Here is a 26,904-nt window from a genome sequence, read left to right on the forward strand (position 1 = left end):
CAAGTCTTGCCACAACCTATTTATCTCATTATTGTCATTAGTAACAAATATTTTAGAGAGGGTAAAATGTCAATAAAACAAATAAAGAAGACTGTATTTTCATACTGGAACATGTTACTATTTCATGTGAGTTTCCTCTATTTGAGTTGTAAGTTTCACTCTTCCAACTTACTAGTACAGATGTATGATGAAAGGGAGCGAGAGAGAAGGGGGAGCGAGAGAAAGAGAGAGGGAGAAAGAGCAAGAAAGAGCAAGAAAGAGAGGGAGAAAGGGCAAGAAAGAGAGGGAAAGTGGAAAAGATTCATGTTTATTTCTTAATCAAATGTATAGCTGCTTAACATTTGAGAAACCATGAACACATGATACAACAGACTATATGAATTGAAGTATACAATTTTGATCCATAATTTATTCCCAGTTAAATGTATAAAACCGTAACATTTTCTCTTTCCAGGGTGCTAACGAAAAAATCACACGTTCCAAATACATCTCGGAACCTATACACAAGCGTACCCAATTACACTTGAATACCCATTTCAATGTACAAGTATTTTCAACGATCAACAAATGGAAAGGTACAAACATACAAACACATCATTGTACACACATAGATATTTACAGCATACATTAAAGACATCCATGATTGAGAACTAAGTCTCACTTTGCGTGACGGTAAAACGCTCTCCAAAACAAAGACATGATACATTTGGCCAAACGATACAATATTATTTTTACAATACAGGCGAGGCGTGCAGATTAGCAAATGTCATATGCATAGGATTATTAATTGGCTTAACTGACCAAAGACCAAAACGTCTATCAAACCGAAATTATTGGTTCCCTCAGTTTCAGTTTGTTTTAATCATGTGGACCCAATGATGAAGTGTACACAAAGTATTGCAATTAGAAAACACATGAGACAAAGAATGCAAGAAATACAACTGTATCTTAAAATGTCAGTAGCAAGAAAATATTTAACCATCTGAAATTGGCATTTTCATAAAAGTTCATTGTTTGCTGCAATTTTAAGTACGCCTAGGGGGAAATTTGATTAAAGTGAATATCTACATCTGTCAAAATGTTGTCACACTTAAAATTGAGAAACTCTATTGCATTTATACGACATTGAGGAGTTAGAATGTCATGAGGAACCCAACAGAAACAAAAACGGTCACCTCTGCCAAAGCCAACAAATACATTCTACTTTTTTGTTAAAGACCTACTTTTACAATCAAATTACACTCTCTCTGTCCCAACACTTATAATTGCATTATTATTATTATTATTATTATTATTATTATTACTTATACCGCGCTTTTCCCATAAGGCCAAAAGTGCTAACAGTGAATGAATAATAACCAACAAGCTGCCTAGTGGTTTTGTGGACATCACAAAATATTTTCTAATGATGAAATGCTTTCGTCTTCATGGCTACAGCAACATATACCTATGGAGTTCTACAACATATGCAAAAAGTTTGTTCACCTCTGGAAGCAATGTTTGGGGCTTTTTTCATTCTGAAATAAAAGCAAAGCAAACGATAACAAACGGTCAAACTCGCATAAGCAATACTAAAAATCATCAACTTGCTGTTAGGCTTTATACATGCTACAGATGTCAAATATGGTATGCTATAATTATGAGGGACTGATTAATGACTTTTAATTGAGTATTTTTTTTCCTCTAAATGTTTTATATCGGTGCATGGTTACAAATATAAGTATGAATGAAAAAATTGTGTAGCAGAATATTGGTTTACATGAGCAATACATGATCAAAAGTTTTGTCTGTTTCGAGCCAAAAGGGCATTGAATATAATTAAATAAAACGCAGCATCAATGTAGTTCTTACGTAAAAAATATACAAATCAAACTTCAATAGTACAGGAATCTGGTGAATGCACCCAAATTCTTGAGTGCGATACCAAAAATTGATAATAATAACACCTAAGATAATAATAAAATTAACTACCGGTAAGACAATAATAATAACCTTTATTCATTATTAGAGGAAGAATTATGGTTCAATTTCTCATGGGAGAGTGGAAACTTTAAACGTACATATGGAAGCTATCTTTACCCAAACAAATTGACTCCTTTTAAGTTTTTCTCATCACTTTAGTGCTTGCAATTATCCGAGGAGAAAAACTAAAATTACAACACAGACAGTGATGTGAACATAGAAATGATAAACAACAATAGGCCATTTTCGTAACGTAATCAAATTTAATGAACAAATCTATGTCAAGGGCCTCCTTACAAATGATTTAATTCACCTGTTACAAATAATTGTATTTCAACAGTCATAATGTAAATTGCATACATTTAATGTTGTTAGGTTGGACAAGCCACAGTGGTTGTCGTACCTAGCAACAATTAATGTATGCAATTTGCATTTTGGACTACTGAAATACAATAATTTGTTACAGGTAAATAATATGATTTGTAACATGGCACTTAACAAAGATTTATGCATGCAATTTGACTTGACTAGATTACAAAATGGTTTATTGAAAGTTGATTATTTTATCAAACAAATGGCATTACAGGTTAAGCATGAACATGCACATATAGGCAAACAAAATTTCTAGTGATATGATTAGAAGCATTTCATTAAACTACAGCTTTGAACATAGAGAAGTACCCTTTTCACTCAGAAATCATGGAATGCTAAATTTTGTTACTATACAGAAATGATGAAGAAATAGAAGAGTTCCACTCAAGCATGGCACAGCTTAGGTACAAAAATAAACATACTCTGAAAAATAAGAACAAATTATACAGAATCTGAAATAAATACAATCTAATGAAAAACCTGCAAGAGCAAACAAACTTAAAGGGCAAGTCCACCCAAGAAACAAGTTACTTTCAATAGAAGCAGAATAATCAGTCACACCATTAAAAAAAAACGTTTGAGCAAAATCAGATATCTAATAAGAAAGTTATACATTTTCAATGACATGAAAAAGTTTGAAAATCACTAGACAAATTGGCAGCTCACTCATGAGTCTGTGAAGTCATTACCTCACTCATTGTTTTCTTTATTTTTATAACATGAATTTCCAATTTTCCCCCTAAAATCTTATTTCCTTACAACAGCAACCAAGTTATAGTGATAGTAGTATATTTTTGTGTGGATGCACTAATATAGAGTATTTTTTGTCAGTCAATTCATTAAAAATTTGAATTTTGATAAAAAAATTATATAAAAATCAATGATTATGAATATACAATATTCAGAAAAGAGTATCAATTCTTCAAAGTTCATAAACGATTTTGTGAAATGTCATGCATCCAATATGATACAAATCATATAACCTGGGCAAAGGCATGGGGAAATCAAGTTTTGGGGGATCAAAAGGGAAATTAATGGCATAAAAATATATAAAGCAATTGATAAATAGTGAGGCAATGACGTAAACTGATGACCAAATTGGCAATATGTGTAGTAATTTTCTAAGTTCCATAGTTTTTCATACTTAAACAAAAATCATTAATTCCTTATTAGTTATCTGATTTTACTCAAATTTGTTTTGCTCTGTTTCTCTTGCTTTTCTGCATCTATTAAAAGCAAATTATTTTGGGGGTGAACTTAGCCTTTAATCATTCTTTTTTGTTGCATGCTGTAACAGTTTAGGTACTACAATTATAACATTAGAAAAGAAATGATGCAAAATCAATCCAAATGAAACTTAACAGGTACATGAGTCAATGGTAAAATGACCAAGCCAAATGCCATAAATGAAGCGTATGCGTGTTACCAAACAAATAACCGATGATGTATAAATGAAGTTTCTCCCCAACAAAAAAGTGTGTTCATAATTAAAGCAAACTTTATGAATTCCGTCGTCCATCTTCATTTGGTTAATGTGTGTAAAAAATTTTACAGTGAATAAATGTAGAACAGTTTTTGTAACAGTTTCATGTAACCCTTTTTACCTATGAATAACAGTAATAATAGTAATAGAATGGGTTAATGCCAAAGTTCTTTCTCGGTCAATTTCCTGCCCTAGTGAAAACATACACAGTCAAACCAGCACATAAAAGACAAGTTACCAGCCTAAAAAGACCACAATTTTTGTTTCCACAAAAGCAATCTTTAACAAGACATCTTTCTTTTACTTGGTATTTCCATACAAGTTTGACTATATAAATTATTCTTCACTTTGTTCACAGAAGTCATTGTATTATGTAGCAAACAAAAGAAGTGGAAAAGGAGTGCTTTTTTTTTCTTGGCATTTTAAAAGTGAGTATTCCCCTAATTCAGCACCAAAATTTGATTTCCATGCCCCCCCCCCCCAACTCCAAAAAAATGGATGTAGCACCATTTACAAGAAATATCTCTTCCCTAGAATTTCCAATAATTTTGAAAACTCAATTTTTTTTGTTTTAATATAATAAAAGGGGAAGGGGGTCTATTTAAATTAATTATGATTTAACCAGTTCCAATTTTCCAAAACTGCATGTAATCTAATTTTTTGGGAATGCAAAACAAATCTGTGAGTTGCCCCTTGCAGCTCAACAAATTTAAAACTCATCACTTTTCAAATGCAAAATTGATCTGTTAACAAAATAATTGATGGATTTGAAGTTAATTTGCCTGTTGTATTTAAATTAATCTAGACATCATCAGAAAATGTTAAAGTTCAAAACATACAGAAATTTTTGGATCATTATCGCTGACTTTCTTACATTTTAAAATAATTTAAAATAATTTTTATATTAATGTTACGGTACACCTGATTTCAGTATTGAAGCAAAATTTGTTCACTGTTACTTACACATAACTATTGCTATACACACTACACATATTAAATCAAATTAGAATTGTAACTTGCATAAAGCAATTTGACAATGCTCAGTAGAAAAGTATAAAAACATTGGTCAACCATTTGATATCATTTGAATTACATTTGTTTTCAAAGCGCACCACACAAATGCTAACACCCGATTTGAATTCTTAAAACAATAATTGTACACATTGCAATAGATTTGATTACACTACTTTACATTTAAGACATTCATATAACACCGTAATATTCAATACTGTACAATATGCACATGTTTTATGAGGTAATAGTAAAAAAAGTTTCAATACTATTTCAACATTCAATATAAAACAGTATGTACATGGCAAAATGGGGGAAATAAAGAACGATGCAAAGCCTAAATATTTCTCATTTAAAACATAATCAGTTGGAAAAATCTTTCCCCAACTGTACACATTCATATGTATATGATAAACTGTTGCAAGCATGCTTACGCTACTAAAATACTCACTGATGTACATGTAGTAATAAAAAAAATGAATTCCCCAGTCCAGTTTCATAAAAACTTTCAATATTAATTGTATATCACAAAACTTAGAGCATTAATAAGGTCTCCAACTTTCACTGGAAATGAAATTATATTTTGTTATCTAAAGAATCTGCAAGACTGCATTGAATTGGCCACGGCAAAAAGCTCTATTGAAAGTAAATGGGCTGATATGGCATGCTCTAGTTTAAGCGATTCAAAAAAGAAAAGGAAAACAGCATGTATAAGTAACTTTTTTAGCTTTCAATATCAATTTTCTTTCTTTGGCATGACAAGGTATAAACATTGTAGCATTCAATTTATGTATCAATTCTTAAGGATTCTTAAAGAAATTAATTCATGACCTTTTATTTTATGATTAGCAATCACACGGTTTCACCTTCAAAGGAATGACCTTCAAATGTTTGACTTTCAAGGGTTATACCTCCTAGGGTCTAACTTTGTAGAGTTGACCTTCAAAGTTTGATCTTCAAATGTTTGATTTTCAAGGCTTTCAGCTTCATAGGAACAACCTTCAAAGTATTGAATTTCAAGAGAATAACCTTCAAATGAATGACATTAAAACGTCTCACCATTAAAGCCTATCTGCACTAGTTACAGGTGGTTATCTCATCAAATCAGCTCTCAATTGACATAAGAAAAAGGGAACCATGGGGGATCAACGGGTACCGCTTAGGCATTGTTGGCTGTACAGAGGGCGCAAGTAGCTAGAAGTAGTGCAGTCCCGCTTTAAAGGATCGACTTTCAAAGCGTCAAACTTTACTGGCTTGCCTCAGGAATAAGGCGGACCACTTTCACCTTTTCAGCCAGAGATGCAAGTATTGAATCTTGGTATGAAGTGTCTGACAGGCCCAAGATCATGATACTACACCAAACCCATTTCTTGTTTTAGATTAAAAAGAGTGACTTGTATTATTACTGCAGATGTTTCACACAGAGATGTAGAAATTTTTTTGAAAACTTAATTAAATTTAATAAATTGGGGCATGCAGAATAATGGTGTCCCCTTGGTGCCATGGTCAGCTACAGAAGTTATTTTGTCTTACAATTTATTTATTTTTAAATCACGATTTACTATATTATGAACAGGTCACTATTATTGCAAATTTAAGAGAACCAATTACCTAGCAATTTATCTTTCTGAAAATTCACATCTTGCAAGCACAGATTCTATGGATCAATGGATCTACTGTGATTCTTTTAAACTGGAATACAGATAAGGATCAAAACCTTTTATAACAACTTTCTTGATAATGTGTAATATTAAAGATCATTGCACAGTTCAATGTTCAGTGTCATGAAATACATTTATATGATTGTCAAGTCTTCTCAATTTCTGTTTTTTTTTAAACAAAAAAATATAATTAATCCATTCTCATTAAGATTATTCAAATTTCATCAAGTTTTAGAACATTTACTGGGATCTAGTTTGCTCTGCAGAGGCTGCCAAGACACTCTAGACTGTTCTTGTTGCATCTTTACTAATACTGGCTGGTGGGTACACAAACACAGACAGAGAAGTCAGGAAGATATAATATGTTACCAGTCTTGGCCTGCTGGGGTTGCTGCTGCTTCAGTCAGGGCCCTAAAGGATGATGCGACGAGGGACCATAGCTCGCTGAGAGAGATAGTTGCATCAGCGGAAGCTGCCCCTGATTGGTCAGTGGTTTCATGGAGCTTCAAATAGTTCCCTCCTGTAGAAATTGTACATGGGAGGGAGCTATTCAGAGCTACATGATTTAACCTATGACTGCACTTGTGTGTGCATGTCAAAACTGACCCTTTCAAAAGACTATGGCAGGGGGCGAGGGGTGGTGCCGGTGGTGACGCCGAGGAGGGGGAGGGGAGGGGGGTAGAGGACCAAGGTGAATTGATAGGGTTGACTTCAGGCCTGACAGCTAGGTCTTATCCTTGGCGTTGTTACTCCCTGGTCTCCTGTCTGCTCTCCCTGCAGTAGATGCCTGGACATTAAAAAAAAGAAGATAAGTTTGAGTGAGAATGAACAGTATACAAATAATTCATGTTGCGAGGGCATTAGTGAATACGCACTGAACGCAGGAGAAGTCACAATCAGATGATGAACAAGAATTGTGGAGTTTATTATCCGGCTAATTGTGACTTAACCGAGTAGGGAGCACATAACTAATGCACTAGCCTCAAAACATGTATTGTTTTCTTTATTAAATGGGTCGGAAATATATATCTAATTATAGTCAAGAAATATGCAATGAACCAAATCAAAATGCCAATTGTCTCACATTTGCTTTATTGAATGCCATCTTACAAGTGAAGCCCAACAGTAAAACAATCATCTCAGTGGCCACATCATTATTCATCGATACTTCATTTTGTATGGGCCAGGGATACCGCATAGGTACATCTTGGCCTTGCATTACTCTTAGCCATGTGCTATCACTTTTTGATGGAAACTTTTGCAGGATAAGCGTAGTGGGAAAGAATGATGCACGGTCACGTGCTGTCATTTGACCAATTAGATTGCTGAAATTTTAGAGCCCGTTTTAGAAATTCAAATAATATCAGTATGAAAATGATATTACACTCTATTTCTATAGCACATATCATCACAGATGCAGTCCCAATGAGCTTTTAGAAAGTGATGAGAGCAGTAATAGAAATTAGGAGAATAACACCCTCCATGCATATTTTATCCACCTTTAAGAAAAACTTTGCCAAACTTATAATAGCCCACACGAAAAGAAATAAGAATTAACATAGCCACACAGGAAGTACAAAAACCAAGAAACAAACAAAAAGTGACACATTTCTGTGAAAAACTGTGAAATTTGAAGATTGTTACAGGTAGTACTACACACATCATTTTACAGTTAACAAAGAAATCATTCATACCCATTGTAAAATTGCTTTTCTAAACTCAAAAATGAAAGGGAGATTGGTTGAATTACCGGGTAGGGCCTTTGTTGGATGCTTTAAGATCTAAGCTTTAATATGTCATATCGTCAAGAAGAAAACAAATCGGAACAAATCAATTTTTTTACATATTTAAAAAAATTACAAAACTTTGTAAGACTATGAATAATTTAGTTGTTAATTGTATATTTTATCTGCATGACCAATGCATTGTTTATTGAGGCTTCTTCACGGTTTGATCTATGAGAAAGATCAATTATCTTGCAACAGACTTAAATCAAAGCAGACTTTAAAAAAGAAAATGACTTAAACGCATTTCAAGAGGTAGAAAGAAGCATCATGAATTTGTGAAGAATTTTTGCACCATGAGTAAATGTGCATGCTGAAGCGATTCTACAAAAGATCCAACTAGCTATAGTAGGCAAGCAAACATAAAGACTAGAGTACACTTTTTTGTAGCACCCTGTACTTGTAAATGTACACAATTTATGATTCTTTTTTTTTCTTTTCCTAGCACACTTAAAGGTATAGACCAGTTTTGGAAACGCCCCCCTCTCAAAAAATGATATGGAAGCTCTTATTACCAATCATGTAAAAGAATATGTTTTGACTATTTACGTGATGATACCAATTTTGCCGGGAAACCACCTACTAATTGATAAATTTGTTAAATTATCATATCGATCCGGCCTGGATAGATATCGCATATAACATTTGGGCATATATTTCTGCTTTTTTGCGAATTTAGGTTGAAGTATTGCCATCTAAACCTCTGAAGGCAATATTCAAACAATATTGAATGGATATTGTGCACCCAAAACCCTTGAACTGTAATTTTACCACTAGTTATAAGTTGCAATGTACTAGAGATGCAAGAACATTCATGTAGAATGCACTACATCAACATACGTGAACCATACTACATCATTCCCTAAAGAAACATGCCTTCTACAAAATACATGTAACAATCTAAAACTTCATACACATGCATATTGATACAAGAGGTACATACAAGGTGAATATAAAACACCACTAAATCAAAACTGCAAGACAATGGTAAATGCACCGCAACATGACAGGAAATGAATACTTGTGACTGTGCCACATCAACAAAAAAAAGAAAAAAAGAGTCCTTGACTTTTATTTCTTGGAATGGGTTGGGGGGGGGGGGATGCATCCTGTCCCAACTTTCTTTACCCGTTAAGAGATTATTTACATTCATCATATATTTTCAATGAATTTCTTTGAGTTATATTGTTTCTTGGGCTTAGTTTTCAACGGGTTCATAAAAGAGTTGAAAGCTACAGTTAATCTGGATTTTGTACATTAGTACAGGAATTTCAATTCAGTAACAGAAATTTTCAGCACTTCATATGCACAAGAAATAAGGACATTTTATTAGGTGTACACAAAAAAATGTTGTATTGCCCTTTGCAGCCGACCCCAAAATCTTTAAATCTGTGGCCGGCTTTTAAATAATTTTTTTTTTTTAATGTTTTTTAGAAAAGCAATGTTTTATGATTTAAAAAATATGTATTTTGTTTGAAATGAACGCATAAAATCATAAAATTATTCCCAAATTCTCACTCGTCTCCTGCCCAAGTTTTGAAATCATGCTAGCGTAAAAGTTTACGTGTATATACCATGCACTTCACCAGCAAGAAACAAGCGAGATTTGGGCGACGTTCCCGGTAATTGTAGCGAGTCTTTTCATACCATCACCCCCGTTTTAACCAAACAGCCATGATGTAGCTACAAGCATTTTCTTCTTCCTAACAGGCATCACTTACAACACCTGGGTTGAGAAAGATGAATGAAGAATACGTAATCTCTAATCACAGTGCCTACATTCAAATTCCATCCTTACCACCAAACTCTACAGCAATACCTACAATGCAGTCACATAGAGAGGCACACAAACATTCAAACTAAAACGTGGATAGGTAATACAGATTGTGACCATGCATTGGCATATACAGGGTGACATGAACCGATAATCGAGCAAGGCATTCATTCCCAGCCAGCTAACCTTAGACAGGGTCGGAGCGTGACCCCTAGCCACCACGTCCCCATTAGGGGGAGCAGAAGAGCTGGCTGGAGGAGGAGGGGCGGAAGAAGGGGTGCCCTGGTGGCGCTGAGAAGCCCCGCCCCCGCCCCCTCCTCCCTGGTGGTGGTGGTGATGATGATGAGACTTGGAGGAGGACGACGAGGAGGAGGAATGCATCATCTGATAGACAAGATGCTGCTGCTCCTGTTAAACACACACACAATGCATCGTCTTTTATACTCACAGGGTTCAAAGGTAGCACACGGGTCAAAGGTTACACACGGATCAATTTACATAACTGTACGCTTCTTCTCATTTTCTTGTGAATTCAATAAACACTTTGGGCATGAACTTCAAACTCGCTACCTTTAAGCATCATTACATATTATTAGATCAACACAATTTTTTTTTTAAAAGGTGAAATGTCATTTGGGGTCAATTTTCACATTTTCACGCAAACCATATTTTCTTATGAATCATTCCTGTCCAAACTCTCACCCTGTACATTTGGGGCATAGTGCTAAATAAGGACAAACAGGGCAGAAAACCCTCATAAAGATAAAGAACGTTATCAAATACTTGTTTTGGCAAAGTATGGAGTTACGTCTTTGTGTCACTGACCCCTCGACATAAACCATCAAGCTTGATGGGTTTGAATGGTCTACTCACTGGTGTAAGATGCCTGCCATGGTTGACCCCCATATGCTGCTGCTGCTGCTGTTGCTGCTGTTGTTGTTGCTGCTGCTGCTGGACTTGGTGGGCGTGGTACATACCCATCCCATGCCCTGCCGTTGCCGATGACGACAAGGATGACCCACTATCCTTGCCCCCTGCTGCTGACCCCTGCTTCTCCCTGATGATACTGGCTATGTCACTAGATCTAGGGAGAGAACCAACATTAACAATAATAATAGGCATTTCTATAGCGCCTTCTATCTAGAAATATTATTCTGAGGCACATTTATTATTACCCCGGCTTTAGCCTAGCTGCCATTACAGCGCTCCAGCATTTCAAGGAATTAATTCCTGCCAGGTACCCATTTACATCACCTGGGTAGACCAATGTCTTGCCAAAGGACATTAGTACCGCGGCGGGACTCGAACCGCAGACCTTGTGATCGACAGTCCAGTGACGTATCCACTCGACCACGACACCTCTACAACATTCACAGAACTCATCATGATAACAGCTTTTTACAGAAACCAATGTGACTCAAGATTGAAACAAGATTCAAATACCATGAACTGCATACAGGTACTAATGAAGAATGTTTAACAACAGAAAAGTGAATCTTCAATTTAAAATTTAAAATAAGAGATGTCTGTATATTGTCCTGATATTCCCTTGTCTCTTAGCAAAAACCATTCCTAAATTGAACAGTTTGGCAATATTGACTTTGCCACTAGTTCAAGTAGACATTCATTGATTTCAAATATTGATTTAATTTGTATCATTGCATGAGGGAAGGTTAAATTGAACAAGGTTATCAAAATTTCCCATTTGGAAACATTCATAGAAACGATTATTATCAATTTTAAAACGGTAAAATACAGCCCCACTTTGGCACTTGAAGAGCTCTCCGAACACTGCCGGGATTTGTGACGTCACGCACTGGACCAAATTAGTATAAGCAGACGATATCCCATAAAAATGCACACGTTTTTAGTGCTTGTCTTACCCGTCTGAAGGTCTTGAGATCGGGGTGCCTGCTGAGATGCTTCCCCCTGTTCCCGGTGATGACCTGGCCCCTGTTCCGCTTCCTACTCTTCCTCCAGAGGCTTTCGACCTTCCCACTCCTCCTCCTCCTCCTCCTCCTCCTCCATGGTTCTGCCCTCTGCTGGGTGTTGTCCTCACTGCACCAAGAGACAATGACAAGACAATGTTAAAGGCATTAGGCAACTTTGTCTCAGATTCTGAAACAAAATCCTGGATTTAGCTCATGCTGCAATGATAATCATAAACCTTTAGGTCAGTCAGGAACCCCATGCAATTTTTTTGTAATATATGTAAACAGAATTATGGATATTGAAACAGCCTATAGCAATTATCATTGTTATTACAACTATTATTATCATCATAAATATGAGGACCAAAAAAGAAGATGTTGTATTGCCATTTGCGACCGACCCCAAAATCTTGAAATGAAAGGTCGGCTTTTGAAGAAAGTTTTTGTTTTAGAGAAAAAAATATTAAAGCATTCAAAACAGAGAGATATCAGCCCAAAGAGGGAGAAAAAAAAGAAAAAAAAAGAAGATTTCCGACCGACCGACCGACCCATGTTTTGGCACCTAAAGGGCAATACAACATCATTTTTTTGTAGGCCTTATTATCATTGTAAATATGAGAAGGATAAGTGGCGCCATGATCCTACCTGGAACTGGACTTGATCTGCTGTGATTGACACTCATGAGATGACTGCTGGGGGAGGATCGGACCCCATGACCGGGGTGCAGATGCTGCCCCCCTGTAGACATGGCTTCCGTACCCATCGGATGGCCTGGAGGTAGCCCCGTCACCGGCAACCTGGCACCAGATAAGAGTGCGCTGCTATGACTGGCGCCATGACCGGCGGCTCCAAGCGGTACGCTACCGCTTGCGGTGGTTGTGGTCGCCGTCGAGGTGGGTGTGAGAGACAGGGAAACACCTCCAGCAGAGTGGTTCAGGCTGCTGACTGGGGTGGAGGTTAGCTGGCTGATGTGATTGGTTAGGGATGAGTGGGATGGGTGGGACTGGTTGAGAGAGGAGCTGGGCGATTGGCTGTGGGACTGGGCATGGGCGGGGCTACCACCCAGGCTGATGGATGATTGGTTGAGGGATTGATTTAAGCTGTGACTGCTGCCATAGCTACTTATTAAATCCTGCATTTGAAGATTAAGGTGACAATAACAAAATGTTTATCAATAAAGGTTGAAATAAAATGTGTCCAAGTAAAAGAAAATCACACTTGCAACAAAAAAATAATAATAATAATAATTCTAATATTTCACTGATTTGACAGATCGAAAAAAGGTCCATTCAGGAGCCTGAATTTGCTTCTGATAACTGAAAACTGAAAATTACATCACAAACAATACAGAAATGAAGAGCTTTAAAGAAAAATCATGCCATTAATATATCATATAAAAGGTACAGGGTTCATTAGCATCGTAATTCTAAAAGAATGACGTCAGCACTGAATAAATCATAGAGTACAGGCTGTGTATTTATAAGCCGGGCTCCACACTAACTCTTTCTGAAAAGAGGTCTTGATTAAATTTTGATACATGCCCCTATGAGTCCCGAGCCCCTGTCAGTGTCGAGCCCTGATATACGGTAAGCGATTCAATGTTACCAAAGGAATTACTACAGCAGCACTGACTACATTATTAATGGGATACACACAAAGGGGATCCGTAAAGAAATTCATTGCCCTAGATGAGGTGTAGAAGTGCCGTGGTCGAGTGGTTAAGTCGCCCTGTCGATAACAAGGTCCACGGTTCAAGACCCGCCGCAGCACTAATGTCCTTTGGCAAGACATAGATCTACATTTGCCATACTCAGCCCAGGTGGTGTAAATGGGTACCTGGCAGGAATCAATTCTTTGAAAAGCTAGAGCGCCGTAATGTAATCTCGAAGTTTGGAAGCGCTTAGTGATTGTAATAAGCGCTATATAAAAACTGAGTATTAATATTATTATCATTATGGCGGAACGCAGCAGTGACTGACCTGGCCCTGTGCGTTGTGCAGGATATTGTTGAACCTAGGACTCCTGGAGTTGGATCCACTGCCAGCCGACCCTGCTGGGCTGTTGTCCCCTCCTGCCCCCACCCCCAGCCCCAGCCCCATGGCATTGGCTATGGCGCCCCCCTGGGTGAGGGGCAGGGAGAGACGGGCATTGACGGCAAGGAGGTGGTCCCGACGCTGGACCAGGGTGCTGATGTGCTGCTCCAGGCGGAGGTTCTCTTGCCGTAGCTGGTGCAGGCAAGAGAGTAACGATGCAACTGGTGGAGGAGAGAAACAGATATTGCTATCAAATATTTTCATATTCATACCCTGATTCAGGGCTTGACACCAAGAGGCGCCCAGGACACTTCTTTTTTTAACCTAACCTTGCCATCCTATCGCTGCATTTGATTGGCTCAATAGGGCCAGGACACATGGCCTCTTAACTCCAAGTCTGGACCCAAGAAATTAGTTTACATAAAGCTCATGGAAACAAAGTCTAAAAAGTTCAATCCAGAACCCCTTCCAAAAAAAGTTAGTGTGTTATCATTATTATTATCTATTCAGCAATTCAGAAGAAAAAAGTACATACAACAGATAAAATAAATAAAATAAATAATAAAACAACAGACTGATCACGATACAAAACAGGTGAAGAGATTTTGACAAAGCAGACGGGGCTGCCTGGGACAAGAAAAGGGGAACTAAATTACCATGACCCTCAGGTCTTCTGTCCCACACCCCGTCAACTCTGTCCAAATCTGTACATGAAATTAGAGGGGATAGACAGCAAAACATAAGTTTATAAAAGTGTGTCAGATTGAAGAAGAAAAAGAACAAACAAATTATTAAAAAGCTGACCATAGATTCAATGATTTTGGGGTCGGTCGCAGAGGCCAATACAAAATTTTCTTTTAAACACCTTATGAGAAAGTAATTTGTAGGTTTCAAAATGTTTTTGCATAGATCGATCAACAAATATTTCCATTATCTTACAAATGATAATAAAAGTAAGAGCAACTATATTCAATATACTCAATATTTATGAAGATGTGTTCTCAATAACTCACCATCTCAAATAAAGGAAATTCTATGGTAGTCAGTGAAGTAATAGGCAAATCACTAGTTGTCGGTAAGTCTGGTATAGTTGCGAGGTCAAAGTAATCAGAAAAATGCTGGGCTAGCTCTCTGGTTTGCTAGTCACATTTTCTAAGTAGAAAGTTTCAAACACTGTCTTAATGCCATGACTGGTGCACTAAGAATTCTTAGCTCTGATCCCGTTGCCTCTCTAGCAGCTGTTCCACAACCCCTTTCTCCAATCCCTCCTCCCTCCCCATACACGACCCCTCCCCCTCACACACACACACACACACACACACACACACACACACACTCTCTCTCTCTCTCTCTCTCTTTCTCACTATTCCTAGTAGTATTTCTGTCTGAGTAGAAAGTTTTAAAGATCTTTGATACTCACTGTCTAGATGTGATGACTGCTGCATTAAGAATTCTGAACTCTGATCCCACTGTCTCTCCAGTAGCTGCTCCATGGTGGCTGGCATTGCAGGTCTGAAATAAGATAATCAAATAATAATAAATATTTTGCTTATATAGCGCTTTATACGTCGACAATGTCCGAGTTTCTATAAACGCTTTACATTATTACCCCGGTCATCAGATTCTGGCTTGCCCGCACACAATGTATGCACTTTCTCCACTCCCTGGGGAGCGTTCCAACAAGAGCTACATTGTACTAGGCTCAAATTGCTAAGCACACCACATTGGCTTTCGCATCCTACCGGGTACCCATTTAACAACTGGGTGGAGAGTGGCAAATGTAGATCAATGTCTTGCCAAAGGACATTAGTGCTGCAGTGGGACTCGAACCGCGGACCTTATGATCGACAGTCCAGTGAAGCATCCACTCGACCACAACACCTCTATCCAAATGGAAATAGTCATGTATTTCTATACAAGAAATGTACTGAAAACTCTACACACAAACCATCAAATGGTCATTGTATAACTTCAAGAAGGTTAAAAAATGTTACAGCCAGTGTAGAATGAGTGTCATTTGAAGTTTTAATCTTTCATAATAAAACATTTGACCATGACAAAACATTGTAGTGGTATTGTTTGAAGAAATTTTAAGAGTAATTAAAGCTAGCTCCGAGTCGAATATGCCCATTACCATTGCTATCTGAATATCTTACCAAGCACCTGGTGAAAATTTGGGCACTTACTTTTAAAGACTTTTGACAAATAATTGCAAGTCCTTTATACAACTGAAATCTTACAAACTCCCAATTCTTTAGTACAGAGTTGCAACTGAAACCAAGTTGACATTGATTTGAACCAAGTGCAACTTTTCATCAGACTATGCTCTGATCAAAACTATTCTACTACATCTTACTTACCCAGTTGAATTGTGTTGGCTTTGCCTCCCAGCTCCTGGTCTGGGTGGCCCAATCAGAAGTCCGCTCTGATTAGCAGTACTAAACACATCATGTATGGCCAGTTCATCTTAAATAAAAACACAACAATGTATACATTTGATTTGACCTGTCTAACGTTTCATATGACGAACAATTCAAGAAGTGACTTTTCCTCAACTTTTCCCTGCTATGGGGAATGTCTCTCAATACACCTTTTCACAGTTAAGGCCGCCATTTTAATTTACGAATAAACATTGCGCCACCATCATGTTTTCAGACGCGCATATGTATTGTTACGTCACTGCCTGCGCTGTGCGCTCACATCATATAGTGCATGCCACTCTTGTAACCGTAAAAGGGTGTATTGCCTTTGAATAAATCTGCAATCAATTAACAGACTTCTGGGAGTCAAAGTTACAGTTACAGAAACAAAGCTGCAGATAGAGGTTGAAGTCACATGAACATTGCTAAAATCATTATGATGAGAGTAGGATTACATGTCACATATCTTTAAATAACTGAAATTGGAATGAGATCATGAACTCACCAGGATTGGGCGTGGCAATCTTCGTGCCTGGAGACCCATCTCCCAGCGGTGACAAGCCCTGTGCAAGGACACCTCTCTGCCCAAAAGAGTAGATACCCATGTCTCTAGACATAGGATTCCCTGTGGATGAGCCACTTGTTCTCCTGCGCTTTTTGCTGCCGTAGTCATCGTCTCCAGGATGTTCCCTGTGGCTCCTGGAACTCTTGGATTCCTTGCTCTGTCTCCTGTGCTTCTTCTTCTCATGCTTCTCACTCCCACTTCCTAGGATCGTCTGCTTGTCCTTGCGATCCTCCTCAATGATCGGCTTCTTGACGTCAATGCTTTTCACGTCGAGCGCCGGAGATGTCGACGGAGAACTCACTTTCTCCACATCCACCATGGTGCTGGTGCTGCCAGGTGCACCGGACGTTGAGCTGCTACTGACGGGTGTCCCACTATCAGTATCGGCCACCGCTATTTCCGGCTCAACAGCAGGAGGCAAGTCTTTGACCATCACTGTTTCAGTTATCACCAAAGGCGCAGTTGAAACTGATGATGATGGAGTTGGGGTGCGCGATGGAGTTGGGGTGCGCGAAGGTTCACGCGAAGCCGATTTCCGACTTTTGGAGCTTTTGCTATTTGTGGGTGCACTTTCAACGGGGATTGGATCCGGGGATTGGGTCCGCTCTTCCGTCACTGAATTCACCTCTCCTGTCTCACCGCTTGGTTCCTCCACGGTGGTTCCCCCCTGCCCAGAGTCGGTACCACTTCCTTTACCCTTCCCTTCCTTCTTACTCTTCTGTCCATTTCCAGAAGTTACTGTATTCCTTCTAAACTTGAGGATGAGTGAGCTATCACCCCCACTTGGAGTGGCTGTCGTTTCCACCTCTGATATTGACGTCGTAGGGACGATCGTCGTCTCAGTGAAATTTGCATTGGTGAACTTTGCACTGTGGCCCGTCGAGTTCCCACCGGCCGAGTTTGTGCTACTGTCATTATTGTCTTTGGCGTTATACACGGAGCACACTTCAAATGTTCTGGGTTTCTTTTCCGATCTGCGATGCCTCTCCTTGAGGTCTGCCTTTGTCTTATCAGAAGGTCTATCATTCAGAGGCTTCTCTTTCTCAGGGGTGTAGTTGGTTCCACAAGGTCTGAAAGGTGGTATCGTCTTGATATCTTTGTCTTTCTTCTGTAACAAAGGTAGATTGCATCAGAAACACGTCCTCGATTTCAAGGATGACATTTCAACAATGCCTCTTAGAGACAACTCTTAAGTCACTTGTGCGACCAACACAGTGAACAAAATTATTTTAACCCTTTCCATGTATTTGCCATGCAAAAGAAATTTCACTTTGGGATTTAAAATTGAAAAGACCATTCATAACAGATGATGACAAGCCAATGCTTAGAAAATACAGTTATATCTGCATAAGCAGAATCTGTTAAGTCCACAAAATACTTTAACTTATACAAAATTTGACTTAAGAAGTGTGAATGACACATTTTGCATAGTCTTTTTTTGTCAAAAAAATTATTTGATTTAGGAAAATTTGGCTAGTTCGACTATGCAGAGTTAATTGTAATTTCAAAGGTCAAAACTACTCCAGCCCATTGTGGACCTCCCAATAAAAAAGGGGTTCTTTATTGATCAAATTGGATTAGCCTCACGATAGAGACAACCTCTCTTAAGGTCTCTTGTGGCTCTGAGTAAAGACTTAAATAGTGGAGTGAGATTGTAAAGTGATTTCCAAGCATATTATTGCATCCATATACCTAGAATCACTTAACAATCTCACTTCAAAATTTCACAAAGTGGGTCCCTAATTTATGGAATTACCCATATGTGTAGATTTCTAATTCTGTACAATTCTCTTGCATTTTCTCTTTGAAATTCCCTTGGATGAGGGTAATGGTTTGGAAGTATACTTACTAATTTTTGGTAATGATAGTTGCAGTAGCCAGTGTACTTGACATTGTCATTGTGCTGCCCAGCTTCCTCACATAACAAACCCTCTTGTTGTGCACTGCAAAGGAGAAGTGGAAACAGATTAACGACATCATAGAAATGATGTGAAGCATTATTATTGCACACATTCAATTGTCTTCCCCCTCTTTTGAATATTCAATTATGAATTGAAATGCACATGGTATGAGATAAGAAATTCATTCAGTAAAAAAAAATACACTGAAATGATAAGTTTTAAAATAGAGCCCTGGAAGACTAATCAAAGGGACGGGGCTGGGGGTGGGGGGGGGGGGGGGGTTGAGATGAAATAAATACTTAAGAATATTTCCTATGACAGTCACTCTTTTACAATACCAAATCCATGAGGAGCTCTAGGGGACAGAAAACTATTTAAAAACTGAACTGGTCAGCACAAACATTTTTTGTAAATGTACAAGCCGGGTTAAAGAAATAGGAGGAGGGGGGGGGGGGGGGGGGGGGGTAGGTGGGTAGAAATCCTCTCCCGTACCATAGAGTAGACAGAAACAACTTACCATGTAACATGAAAGGATTGCCTACAGCCATTTCGATTGCACGTCATACAACATCCAGAAGTTGCCTTGGATTCCCTGCCCTTCGTCTCACACAAGAAACACGACTGTTACAAGGAACATAAAATAGGTAATTACGGCTTTATTCAAGGACTAGTTTCACTTCCATATCAACAGAGGTATCCACTTTTACATCTTTCCACTGTTGGGCAGATATGTGGTATGTACATATTTTTTTTAAATTAAAAAGAAGTGCCAGCCTTATTGCTTCATTCCTGTACATCAGACTTTAAAAGAAAACTGTAAATCATACCCCCCCCCCCCCCAGTTAAAAAACCTCACTCGAAAAAGAAATGCAATAAAGGAATAATCCTTAAATATAAACCTCTAGGTATACTGTTCAAGGGATTTAAACAACGTACTTCCAAAATCACCCTGTACAAAATTTTCAATAGAACGTTCATAGATGAAAAAGTTTGTGACAAATAAGATATTCAATTAAAAATTTGTACAGGGAAATTTGCGATGCTCTTATTTTCTGGAAAAGAGTTAAAAACAAAAAAATGTATAATACCTAAACATTTTCTTGAACTTGCTAGGCAAATGATGTAAAAAGTAAAAGACATTTACATTCACAGATTTTGTTGTAATGGGTATGCCTATTTACTACCAACAAATTAATATCAAAGCTATTTCAAAAAGAAAATAAATACACCGAGTGGAGAGTGTTTCAACTATTGGAAAACTCTGGTAAACTCGACAGAGAGTTCTGGTGAAAATACACCAGGGGGGTGTTTCACAAAGATCCTAAGTTGAACTTATCTCTAAGTTGGACTTAAGAATTATGGAAAGCCATTAGCATCCTTGAAAAAATAGGCATAACATTTTTATTCAAATCAATCTTATTTTTATTATCATGGGAGATTTCATGTTCTTGATGTGGAATTAATGAAAAGTTTAAAATACTTGAATTTTTGCTTTTGAAATGTTTTATTGTAAGGCTACAAATGGCTCTCCATAATATTTAAGTCCAACTTAGAGTTAAGTTTGACTTAGGATCTTTGAGAAACACTCCCCAGAAAATATAAAAATAAGTGAGAAAATCTTACATTGCAATTGCAAAACATAAAAGAGCTTTCATGAAGAAGAATAAAAAGTAATTTTGAATCGTACCTTGTTATATCTCTCATGCGGTATCATTGCCAGTAGGATTGGTTCCATGGTTGACACATTACCAAAGCACACCTCAGGAATATACAGAGCACACACAACATGTGCCCAACCTGAAAAAGTGAAACATAATAGAGATAATTACAAATGTTGATAATGCGCATAAAAGGTCCAGCAGCTCATATCACCGCACAATGTATAATACATTGAATCCCGCCAGGTACCCATTCAACTGCAGGATGGGGAGAGAGAGAGACACTTGTAGATTTTCTTTGTCAAAGGACATACACATGTATGCACAGGGCAATTTCAAAATTGGAATAAAACTTGATGCCTCCACATAGAGTCAACTTAGCTTAATAACACATAAATTGTATCATTTTATTTTCATGAAACAATAATGAACAACATGGTGTAGTGGTTCATTCACTTGACTTTCAATCCTAGGGTTTAGGATTCCAATCCCAGCCTGGCAGTAACATCCTTTGGTAATACATTCATCCACATTCGCCACTCTTCACCCAGATGTACATGTAAATGGGTACCTTTCAATCGCTGGGTTAATAACAATTACAGGGCAGTCGGGAAGAACAGAATTGTAGCTAATGAGGCTTCCCTGGGTCAACAAAATTACCTTTTTTTTTTTTTTTAAAGAGTACATATTGTCGTACAGAGACATGGCCACACAACCTGTACTCCTTTTTTCTTACCCAAGTCATGTGTAATGTAGTATTTGCAATGTCATAAATAATATATGAGAGTGATTTTACAATAATATTTATATCAAATGAGGGAAACAGTTCTTTTGATATTTCTATGCAACTGAAAACAACATTTTGAGAAGTTATAATATTATAAATTTACATCATTAAATTCTACAAGTGCTTGCCAATGATTGATAAAACAAACATATACCGGTACCACCATTTGAAGATGTTCAATTACAAGTACATCTATACCTAAGCAGTGATTGCAGCCATAAAATACTTGGCCTCTATTCAATTCTATTCACACATATACTAAAGAAGAAATGAACACAAAAAACATTTTGTACAAGATTACTTGACTCTAATACTCTGGAACCATTATCCAAAGTCCAAGACCAGTTTTGTCCTACACACAACAGAGAGTTTATAGGATTGGTAAATAGAGAATGACATAAAGAATATCAAGTATTTCCAATGTATCCCAACTTTATAGCCAGAGCAGTCAATTTGTGTTTACTTTTCCAGTATTTACGAATGGGACACTTGTGAAAGTTTATGGGTTACATTTTCACTGTACTTACTTCCATTGTCAGTTCTTTTTAACGCTCCTTCTCTTTGAGGGCATAACTCACATCTCTGTTAGAGGAAAATACAAAAAATAAATATATATTATATATAATTTCTCTTCATTACTACATGTACACTTTAATCATGTATAAATTGACAATATCAAAATGTGTCTGCAGTCATTTTGAAATTAAAAGAACAACATTGGTTGCTTAAAACATCCCATTTTCATACAAACTGAAATGCAAAATATTCCTTCTGAATGAATTCACTTTAATACAGGAACTTGATAGATTGTGATGGAGAAGAGCAATTGATTCCTGTAACTTCATGTCACAGTGTAGAAATACATGGAACAATGCTGCTTATGAGGATTTGTAGAACAGATTGATAAAAAGGTCTTTTCAGCCAAACCTGCTTTAGTGACCACCTGTCTACAAAGACCACATTTCTGCTTTCCTTGAAAATGGATTCTCATTGAAAAATGTAATGAAGGAACCTGTCTACCAAGACCACTTTTTGTGTTTCCCTTTGGCGGTCACTATAGACAGGTTTGACTGTATGTACATTTGTAGGTGAAGAAGCAGTGACAACGTCAGTTTAGGACTTACCACACGGGCTGCTCTTTCCTGAGATTCACATTTCCGACAGAACCAAGGCCCAGTCGGTACAGCCACAATGCCATAACACGCTGGAAGGGACAGAAAGAAACAATTGCAATGATGAATATAAGAGAATGAAGGAAGAAGGCAATACATTTTATGTAAATGAAAATTACATATTTCAGTTGTAAAAAAACAAATATTTTAATAGGATTATTATGAGTCGTTTAATAATGCTGATATGACAAAGAAAAGAAGGCACATCTTCTTCAAGACTATTACAAGTACATTCAACAAAACAAGGTCAAAATAAGTCCATGAATACACCAATAGGCTAGCATTATACCACTCTGTTCCATATTTTCTGTGACTAGAACTTGGAAGTGCCTTCTATATTGTAGCTTGAATTAATATCAACCTACAGTGTATGTTCTGGCTTTATTTTATAATTCTACATCTTCTTTTGCAAAACACATGTAGATATGAAAATGAAAATAAACATGCAGAAGTTGAATAGGAACTAAAAACAAAAATACAAGTTGAGGCTTAAGTAAAAGAAAACATAGAATGGAGTTTAACCTTGAAGAAATATGGTAATTTGTAGAAAGGTAAGAGAAACTTTAAAAAAGGAAAAATAGAAATAAACTTAATAACATGTTCTGTCTTTGAGCAGTTAATACTTCTCTATGTCAACCATTTTCATGTGTACTTTTAAATGTCTCATCAGGAATGGAACATGTACAGTATAAGTGTCAAAGAGAAGAATCATTGAACACTATTCTTTCAAGGTTTCTGCCACTACCAGTTATTTGTTTACTTTGAATTTTTCTGTTGGTACAAAAGATGTGATGATAGTTACATGCACATGTACGCAGTCAAGCCTTTTATTAACCGGGCGCCGGGCGATTTTTACCCTACGGTCCCTGACTTTTGGCGCCCGGTAAGACGGGGAAAATGAGTACCGGGCGCCGGTTCATTTTTATTTCTGGCGCCCGGTCTGGGAGAATTAACATTTTCTGTTTCATAAACTTCCACATGTCTAGCACTAAATGTTCACAAATGTGACAAAAACTTACTTGATACGAGTTAAACATGGACTGAATGAACCCTAACAAATCATTACATAATGAGAATCCTAATTAAAATCGCCCAGAAACAATTGCAGCACTAATACGAGCGGCCGCTATCTCCTACTCCTAGCGGAGTACGGAGCACACAATACAGGGGATGTACACCACTCAAAGCTAAGACGAGCGCATTTCCCCAAGCCATGCATACACACACAAATGACATCAGTGCTGTACTGCACTACACACACAGTGTCAGTACAAGAAAGTCTCGATGTAACTTCCAAAAATCCATCCCAAAAGCCAAATTTTGCCGTCAAAAATGCGGAATCAGAGTCATATTTCCAAAGCTCACGGGGGTTTAGCCCAGGTTTAAGAAACAGTTTCATCAAAATAGCGCTAAAAATCAAGAAATCAGCGATTTTGTTGCCAGTTTTTTTGCCTATCGCATGCCCTTCGGATGTAATGGTATCTTCAAAAAGCCAAATGAAAAACAGAACACCGCACCTGCTGATGCATTGACTTTATGTACAAAGTTGATTGCAACTCCAGACTTGCCTTGATTCAGCGGCCCTCGTACTCATTGACTAAAATTCTGTGATGTTTTAAATAATGGATTTTTTTGATCAAATAGGTAAATATATTTAACAAATTTTTTTATTTTTTTTAAAATTATTATTATTTTTATTTTATTTTTTTTAAATATTTTTTTAAGTGACAGGTCTAAATAACAAACCCGTTAAACAGGCAAAATCTTTTTTTTCACCTAAAATATGCTTTTTCAAGCTGAATACCGGTAATATGTTTTTTGAAAGTGACAGGTTGGCAGCTCTGCATTGTCATTATAGATGGTTTTTCTTAAGTATTTTTTTTATAAAAATAATTTAATTCCCCCTTTCCTAACATTTTTCAATTTTTGACATTTAACGGCATGAAAATAGTATTAAACATGAACTACAACAACTACAGATTTATCCAAGGTAAGAGTGATTTAATATAAGAGTGCTCAAAATGTAAACTGTAGAAATTAAACTACCGTATGTATAAATAAAAGGTAACGTTTAACAAATAATTTAAAAGAATACATATTTTCATCAATTTTGGAAACGGCTCCTGGTCCTGGAAAACGGCTCCCGGTTCTCTAAAAAAATTAAGGACCGGGAGCCGCTTTTTCAGATATTTGGCTCCCGGTCTGCTTTGACTTAATAAAAGGCTTGTACGCAGTGTACAAATGAAAATAAAGTGTTAAAAAGAGTTGAAATTGACCTACATGTACATTGTTTGAACATGTAAGTCATTAAATACCAAGTACCGTACATATACATGTAATAGCATTTCTATCTTTAGAAAAAAATATCAAATATTAAAAAACGGGAAACTTCCTCCTCATTTTTAAAAAATCTGAACAGAAACTAAGACTCCAACTTTATAGGTTAAACCAGTTGGTGGGGAGAGAGAATTCAAATAATGATAAATGGATAAACAGCCTTTGTGTACATTACAAAATAAACCATCTATCCAAGAAAGGAACAAGACACAAGTTGGCAATAAGAATATAACTTTAAAATAAAAGGAGGGTCTAGTCCTACTCCTACACTAATTTCTAGATCGACACAACTTTGTTTAGATCAGTTATTTAATATAACACAATTAAATTTAAAATTTAAAAAAAATGGAAAAAAAACATGTATCACAAACCCTACATTCAACCGTTTTACAACTGAATCCAACATTCTGTTCAAGTGAATGTGTACTAAAATTAGAAAGATCAAAGCTACTAGCTGGAGGATTTGTTGTCCTTTTTGCCAGCGATAGACTGCCCAATAAATAATGTACCTAAAGGATCAAGATCTATTGGAAAAGGTCCAGCAACGTGCTACGCGACTCATCCCAGATGTGAAGCATCTAAGCTATGAAGAAAGACTTAAGACACTCAAACTACCATCACTAGAGTACCGTAGACAGAGGGCTGATCTTCTTCAAATATACAAGATCATGCATGGATTGGAGGCAGTAGAGAGGAATGACATATTTGAAATCATCAAAGAATCCAGAACAAGGGGACACTGTCACACAGGCTCAAAATAAGGAAGCCCCGCTGCAAATCTAAGATGAGGCAGATGTCATTTTCAGTGCGGAGCATTAATAATTGGAATAACCTTCCTGAAATTGCCATAAATGCCTCATCAATCAATAAATTAAAGTCAGAACTTGAAAATCACTGGAAGCACCATCTGCTGAAATACCACCCATACCAACGCGAATCCAATGCAGTAAAGAGGGGCACATATTGTAAGCTGAAGCTTCAAGCCTCGACACCAAAGTAAACCAAAGTAAGTAAGACATGTGATGGCGCTTCCCCATCGACTAAAAAGTTATGACAGAGATATGACGGGTCGGACGCATCATAACTACATGTACTTCATAGTCATACTTGTCTTATTCAGGTTGTCCTTGATCTTGGCAAAGAGGGCTTTGTGAAAAACTTAGCGGACAAGTAGCTTGCTAGATCTATGCTAATTTAGTCAAGAAGTTAGACTCATGACGGTTTCAAGGAAAAGGCTCCTTGAGTCCAAAAAGAATCTTGGAGATGTGAGTTGGTCTAGCGCAGTAGCGGCATGTTCACTTGGTCAGCTCTCTGTCAATGTCATTGCCTACAAACTGGCTCAGGCGACCCCAGTTCAAAACTGAGTCACGTGTTTTGGATGGTGACGTTAAAAAGGTTTGACCCCAGATGTAAATAATCGTATCTGATTGATACTCGTCTCTAAGAACCTAATTACACACACACCACACCACTCAACTTGTGTCAACAAGTCAACCAACAACTCTCAAGAACTAATTTTCAGTTTTTTAATATTATTATTCTTTCAACAACTAAAAAAATTTGTTATCATTTTGTGTAATTAACCATGGCATTTGTACGCTGAACCACACATGAACACACTACAGACTAAGCAATGTCAAACTCTGATTGATACTGATAATAGACCAAGTACTCTAGTTTAATGAACTTCAGTCCCGCCCAATCATTTATTTATTTGCAAACACAGCTCAGCTCAGTCTACATTCACACAACACAGTTTCGTGCAGTTATCAATAGGAAACCAACGTACCTTGGTGCACGGCTACATTACAACCGTGACCATCGCAGTAAACTAACGGGTTTTCCGTCCATCCTCGTTCGTCGCCGCATACGCAGCAGCCACCAACCATCTCCTTCATTTTCTTCTGCTAATAAAGTTGAGTTATAACGGACTGACCAGAAAGGTCGGGCTATCCTAGGAGCCCTATTAAGCCCATAATTAGACTCTTTCTTACGGCTTTGAATCCTAATTTTTTTTCTTATTTTGTGCTTGCGCCACTCAATACGCATGCGC

At 37.3% G+C, this 26,904-nt stretch overlaps 1 protein-coding gene across 4 annotated transcripts; it reads right to left on the bottom strand.

Moving 5' to 3' along the window:
• Positions 1–5,042: 5,042 nt before the first annotated feature.
• On the bottom strand, positions 5,043–26,878 carry LOC590272 (protein AF-10). Of its 4 annotated transcripts, none has more exons than XM_003726117.3 (16): positions 26,641–26,878; positions 22,467–22,546; positions 21,870–21,924; positions 20,585–20,694; positions 19,415–19,518; positions 18,846–18,939; positions 16,937–18,101; positions 16,372–16,477; positions 15,432–15,523; positions 14,668–14,715; positions 13,958–14,232; positions 12,624–13,110; positions 11,931–12,105; positions 10,921–11,131; positions 10,234–10,455; positions 5,043–7,276 (listed from the first exon to the last, which is right to left on the bottom strand). In XM_003726117.3, exons 1-16 carry the CDS (start codon positions 26,747–26,749, stop codon positions 7,214–7,216), a joined length of 3,396 nt encoding a protein of 1,131 aa, XP_003726165.2. In that variant the 5' UTR covers positions 26,750–26,878; the 3' UTR covers positions 5,043–7,213. The 4 variants fall into 4 exon arrangements, with proteins under 4 accessions (XP_003726165.2, XP_011675005.2, XP_011675008.2 ...); XM_011676703.2 differs by having other exon boundaries at positions 16,937–18,104; XM_011676706.2 differs by lacking the exon at positions 14,668–14,715 and having other exon boundaries at positions 16,937–18,104.
• Positions 26,879–26,904: the final 26 nt, after the last annotated feature.

The sequence above is a fragment of the Strongylocentrotus purpuratus genome, unplaced genomic scaffold (genome assembly GCF_000002235.5).
Source record: "Strongylocentrotus purpuratus isolate Spur 01 unplaced genomic scaffold, Spur_5.0 spur5_scaffold_19, whole genome shotgun sequence".
Lineage (NCBI taxonomy): Eukaryota > Metazoa > Echinodermata > Echinoidea > Camarodonta > Strongylocentrotidae > Strongylocentrotus > Strongylocentrotus purpuratus.